This window comes from Alligator sinensis, unplaced genomic scaffold (assembly GCF_000455745.1).
Source record: "Alligator sinensis unplaced genomic scaffold, ASM45574v1 scaffold233_2, whole genome shotgun sequence".
NCBI classification, from domain to species: domain Eukaryota; kingdom Metazoa; phylum Chordata; order Crocodylia; family Alligatoridae; genus Alligator; species Alligator sinensis.
Genome location: NW_005841941.1, coordinates 502197 through 508641, shown reverse-complemented (window position 1 = coordinate 508641; position 6445 = coordinate 502197). Strand labels below are relative to the sequence as shown.

Sequence of the window (6445 nt, the reverse complement as noted above, 5' to 3'; positions counted from 1 at the left end):
GTGCTCAGGGTGAGCGGTGGCAGCGATGGAAGGGGGCTATGGGGGGGCTACAGCAAAATATGGGGTTGCTGCAGCCTCCCCCATAACCCTCCACTCCCAAGCATAGCTCCCATGTACCTGGAGCACAGCTCCGAGCGCAGCCCACAGCTCCGAGCACAGCCCCCACATTCTGGGAAGAGTCCGGCTCCAGCCCACAGCTGCAGTCCCCCACAACCCCGTGCCCTTCCAGGGTGTGCGTAGCAGCAGGAGCCGCCCCACCTGGACAAGCCATGGCTCTGTCCTGTACCTCACCCCGGGTGGGCAACGCCTATCTCAGCTCCTGCCCCACTCCCTCCCTCACCGCAAGGGCCTTGATCTGCCCCCCATACCACTTCCCTTTGGTTGGGGCAGCACGCTTGCCGGGCCTCTCCCATCATGTGGCACACTGGCTCAATGCGGAGCAGGAGGGGAGGTGGCGAGTGGCTGGGCATGGACGAGAGCCGGGGTGGGGGGAAGAAAGGGCCCAGCTGCCAGGCATGGAGCGGGCATGGCTGAACACAGCGTGCAGATGCAAATCACTGGCTGGGGCCATGCCCCCCCCCCCCCCCCCCCCCCCCCATCCCTCTATCCACAGCAACAGCAGGTGGGGGGGGAGCTGCTCCAGCTAGCAGGGGGCGTGGCTCCAGCCCAAAGTTCTATGGCACACCTGGACGTGCCTCATGGCACACCAGTGTCCTGCAGCACACCAGTTGGGAAACGCTGTCATAAGTGTTTATCCAGACCAACAACTGGTACATACCACTGACTAGTTCCTTTCCTCTCAAGCACCAGAAATCCAGCACACAGTTCAAAGTGCATCATGCCATACTGGAGATAAAAGTTCCTTCACAATGCTAACAAGCATATTAGGTTCTGTGAATAGTAGGATTTGTTTCTCTCAAAACAGTTCTGGACTGAACAGCTTTCACTACATTGTTCACGTTCCATTCTGTTCTAAAATGATGTGCTGTGTGTCAATATATTTCAACAATTATCATTTAATTTGTAATGTTCTAATAATATTGTAAAGCCACAGATAGGGGCTGTACAAGTTTACAAGAAACGTTATAAAAGGGACAATGCACTTATGTTTTTAGTGAGATTAAAAAACTTCAGCTCATGTATGCATCTTTCTGAACGCATTCTAATTGTTCCATGCAAAAAGCTATTCAGTAGCTTTTGTTACTTTCTGCAAAGATCCAGCACGTAGCTCTTGGCCAATAAACAACTGGAAGGACCACATGAAATATTAATGAATTCAGATGCAAACAATAAAAATCACAGTTGAATGTTTAGATTTAACTACTAGCCTGGCAGTGATAATTGAAGACATCAATATTGGAAAAAAATAATTCGTTTCAACTAAGTCTGGAAACACTATCCATGGATTCACAGGACACCCCAGACACGTAAAAACTCCTAAACAAGGAAAAGGAAAGCTAGGAATCTTTTATTTCCATTTTATTTAGACTTTGACAAAGTCCTACTTTCAGTTCTAGAAATACCTACCTGGAGACAGAAGCTTCCCATTTCTGTTAATAGGTCTGAGACAGATATCATTCACTGTAATGGGAGAAAATGGGCAAAGGTGAACTACTAAACAGATTAAATCAGTGGAAGTTTAGTTCAGTTATACAGATTGAGAGAAGATGAAAAATTAACAAAAAAACTAACTGGCTAAACTAGTAAAAGGCCTCTCGCTATGCAGAACTCCTTGTCTCTTTGATGCAAGACTTTTGTGTGTTTTCTAGAGATCAAGAAAAATGTGGCTAGTCTCTTTTTCCTAGGATGGAACACTTCTCTCCCTGAGCAATAATAGCTTGATTACTACAGCCAGCTGTTTTCAACTTCAGGTAAAATGTCTATAAACATACCGGAAGAAGCTCCAACAGAAAAAATATGGAGGCAATTTATCAGTTTCAAGACTACTTCACAATTTGCAATATAATTTAAGTCTTTTAACAAGATGAAAACAGGCCAAAATGGCTTCCAAGAAAAGTTAGTCTATGGATGCATGTAAGAGCTTCCTAGAACATTTTGTAACTGCAATCTGTTTGGTACAGGATGATATTTTTAGCTAGGTAGAGTTATTTTATTCTAAACTAGAAGCAGGTGAAAAACATTACATCCTATAGAGAAAAAATTTTTAACCTTAACAGCACAGAATTCATCTCCTTTCCATAAAATATGAAACCTCCAGCAATATAGGAAAGACTTTTATCTAAGAATAAAATAAATTAATCAATTTACCTAATTGCTCCTCTAATTGCAACTCCCGTATTGCTGTAATTTTGATGTCTGACATCACCTAAGAGAGAGAGATTATTAGCGCCTGTAATATAACACACTGCGCAATATCAGAATAGGAAAGGCCTATATATACTTATACATATGGTTTTCAAATTATAATCTAAAGAAAAACTTTTACTCTTCCCTTGAAAGGTGTACTCATTTGGATTGTTCTGTAATTATTTACAAAACTGAGAAAGCATATCTAACAGATTACCAATTTACATAGAAACATTTTGAGTTCTTTGAAACCACCAATCCAAAGCAAAGCAAACAGAATAAAAATATGGATTTATCAACAGACTAAAGACTAAGTAAAAAAAGCACCAACCAAAAGAGTGGAAAATATAAAGGCCTCAGAGAAAAGTTCTTATACAAACTTTCTACAGTTGACTTCAGCAGGGATTAGTCTATTTTAGATTGTTTGGCATTACATTTTTTTGTACTGTACTGACAGTATCTTATATAAGCCATTACAAATGACTGCAAACCTACTTCCTTTTCATATAAGGTAGCAAACTTTTTGAAGACTCAAGGTGAAATCCTATACTCTTACAAGTCAATGACAGAATTCCTACCGACTTCCACAGAATCATAATGTCACTGGAAGTAATAAGTCAAGCTGTACTGAGACTGATCAGGCTAAGAGAACTGAGTTATATCTCTAAACAACAATACTTTTACTCACTGTTTCTATAGTTGCAGTAATTTTAACTAGTCTCTCTTCAGCCTCCAACCTGCAGAAATTTTTAACTTGTAGCCAGCTGATATCATGTGTAAAAGCAGTCAAATTGCCATCTACCACATTTACCAAGCTGCAAAGAAATATATGAGCACAGATTTAAACATTTCTGAAAATTTTCACATAATGTATAAATGACCTAAAGGACTTGCATACGCTGCAGCAACAACGCATCTCAGCTCAGCTGCTCCAATTCATCCCAACTCAGAAATATGTCAGTGAGGGCCCTCTGGAATCATCACCAGCAGCCACTCTCTAGGACACTAGAGGCAGAGGTCTTGAGAGCAGTGACAGAGGGTACCCTGGAACATCTTCCCTGGCATGCTTCTGGGTTTGGAGCAGGCAATAGCCAGGCTGGTGTGGATAAGACCCCAAACCCATTTTCAAATGTGAATTAGGAAACTAGGAGGGTGCAAACAAGTGAAATGTTTACTACAGAGTAAAGTGACTCTATTTTGCAGGAAAAGTAAAGCAAAGACACAGCCTTACACCAATGCAAATCATCTACTTCATGGTAAAGTTAACTCTCAGAAAAGTGAGGAGTACACACCAGTGTCATTTATACTATGCATGTCTCACCTCCTATAGTTAATTTCTTCCCAAGGTAACGTCTTGCTCAATGCATAGTCATCTTCGCCACGAAATGGCCAGGCCATATATAGTGCCATGTGCAGGCAACCACCTTGGGAAAGCTGGTTGTCTGTTCACTCCTTTCTCTAGAGTCTGTGGGCAGACAGGCCACCTTCAATGGCCTAACCTTCCACTTGAATTATTCAGGAAGGAAAGTCAAGTTTGGTGAGCTTACACCAGGCTTGCCCTCACTAGAAAGCCATCAATTAGTTTTCCTTGAATCAGAATTTCTTGATCAGAGACTGGCAGATGCTGCCATATCAGTAGCAATGCAACTTGGAACAATTTGTGAGGGGTGCTGCTAAGGGAAATGTGTTCATCTGCTGATTACATTTTTGTTTCTTGAAATGTTTGTTCTCTCTAGCTTTCCTGACATTAGAAGGACAGCCTTATGTTTTAAAGCACAGACGTGAGACACAAGACCACTAGGTCCAATTCCTAGACCTCCGTCACAAACTTCCTGTGTTACCAGGGGTTCATCTCCCATTCCTTGGTTCAGTGCCCTGCCCATAACGATGACAGCATTAACTGCCTGTATCCTCTATGAAAACTGCAAAGTCTTTACAGTAGAAAAATTTATTACATCTACAGAGCATGCAGCAAAATGGGTCAGACTGTCATCAGACACAGTGTCTCATCATCAATTACAACATAGGCTTTATAATTAATCTAATTAATGACACAAAAAGACTTTATAATTAATCTAATTAATATCTTAAATGGAGATATTATATGCATATACCAAGTGTTAGCTTGCGTTGTATGCAGTAGGATCCCTCATTTCATCACCTGCTTGAGGTTCAAGAAATATCCTCTTACAACTGAAATTTAAGTTTTGGTCCTTGGAAAGACTGCTGTCTCAGAAATTGTGTTTATACCAAACCACCAGGTGTTATGTTTTTGCTTCAACTAGGCACTAGTTGTGACAGGCCTAGTCATTAGTTGTGACAAACTCATTTTTATTATAACCCGTTTCCCCACCCCTGTAACTTACTATTTGTTCACCTGACATTTTCTTTACTTAATACCTGCCTCCAAGGCAAAATGTGATTATTTAAATGTTTAGGAAGACTCCTTTTAGGCATTTTAGTGAAGGGAGTTGTAAAGAAACTTGCTTTTCCAATCGTAAAAATTATTCTAAATCATACTGAATAGCCTAAATTACTCTAATTTAGGAGTTGGTACAGCTCTACCTTTCAGTGCGGGACCCATTGCTGCACTTCATATTTTCATTATTAAAAAAACAAACAAACAACACACCATAACTGGAAAGCCAAAATTAACATAATGGGTATTTTCCATTATGTCTACTATATGTGCCAATTATGCCTGTAGTTGTGCATTCAATATACGGGCTGAATATCTGAAAGCCCGAGCCCAATTGCATTTTTGCGTGCTTGCTGTTTAAAATAAGCTGAAAGGCTCCACTGCTAAATAGTATAACTATAAGCTTCTCTTAAATCTCTACTTCCACCACATACTCATACCTTGGTCTCCCTTCTGTGAAGGGAACTGCAAATTAGTCTCCCAGACATGATACTCCATTAAATAAATCATGCACCCAGAAAATCCAGAATTTAATATTACTTCTGAACTGTAACCTCAGCCATGCTGCACACAAATGCCTAACTATTGCTTTTCCCTGCTTTTTAAACTTTGAACTTTAATATAGTCCTCTGTGTTTAATGTGGAACATAGCAAAGTGAGCAATGCTATAGCAGTCGAGACTTTTAGTACTTCCCTGTTTAAGTACTTAATTTCACAATCTTAAATACTACATTTACAGGATCGTAGTACAGTAGCGCTGGAAGAGACCTCAGGAAGTCATCTAGTTGAACCCCCTGATCATCCCTGTCTAACCCACGTTAGACAAGTGTCTGTTTAACCGGCTCTTAAAACCTTCAAAGGATGAAGATTCCACACCCTCTTTTGGAAACTTATTCCTCATAATAGCAAAGTTCTAGTAAAAGTAATAAGAATATCTAACCAAAGTAATTTTGTTTTTGTTAAACTAGAAATATAATTATGATAATTACCTTTGGTCATGGCTGTCTAAAACTAGTATTGAGCTTCCATCTGTCAAACCAGTTGTTTTGACTGTCTTCTTCATATTCTCTTCAGGAATTACCTTCCAGTTTTTAGCTTCATTGTCTGATCCTGAACTGTTCATTAAGATGATCCCTCTTGATGATGTTAAGGCTTTGCACAGAGTGCTCAGCTCTGCACTGCATGGAAAAATATGCTGGGATTCAGTGAAGTGCTGACCTTTTCCTCCTTCGTTATACCCCGCTAAATGAAGAACATTTAGAAGTACGGGCTCGTGGTCAAGGCCTGTCAGCACGTCAATGCCACCAACCTGTAGTAACAATGTGCAAGAATCACACATGAAAGGTGATCAGCAATATATCTAGTCATAACCAAGAGAAGCCTGCATAGTACTGACAACTTTTGTTTCTTAGTCATTCAAGACTTTTCTCTTCTCATTAGAACCAGGCCTTCAGTGACAGAATTTGCATGGAAACATTTGCTAAGAAACCTTAAAGGTGGCAAAGAGTAGTGGGGTGTTAAAAAGATGGTGAGAGGCTGGGATTGCCATAACACTGAAATATGAAAAATACTGATGACAAAAGGAAAATAAATTGGAAAGATAAGAGCCATTTTTATCTTTTTGTACAAAAATCCTAAGCAGACCTCTAGTGACAACAGATTCTATGGCAAGCAAAGGGTATAGTCACATGTAGCGATAAGAGGAGCACCAGAAAGGCA

The 6445-nt window shown here is 40.5% G+C and overlaps 1 protein-coding gene across 5 annotated transcripts in view; it reads right to left on the bottom strand.

Moving 5' to 3' along the window:
* The window catches only part of USP40 (ubiquitin specific peptidase 40), a 48108-nt gene that overhangs the window by 23037 nt on the left and 18626 nt on the right, over positions 1-6445 (bottom strand). For all 5 annotated transcript variants that reach the window (XR_001357729.2, XR_003093146.1, XR_003093145.1 and 2 more), the window contains exons 15-18: positions 5716-6035; positions 2996-3122; positions 2269-2326; positions 1528-1581 (exon numbers count right to left, since the gene is read on the bottom strand). Coding sequence is in view for 2 of the 5 variants with exons in the window: in XM_006019945.3 (XP_006020007.1) it covers positions 1528-1581; positions 2269-2326; positions 2996-3122; positions 5716-6035 (559 nt within the window). In the remaining 3 variants the exon portion in view is untranslated. The remainder of the gene's footprint in view (positions 1-1527; positions 1582-2268; positions 2327-2995; positions 3123-5715; positions 6036-6445) is intronic.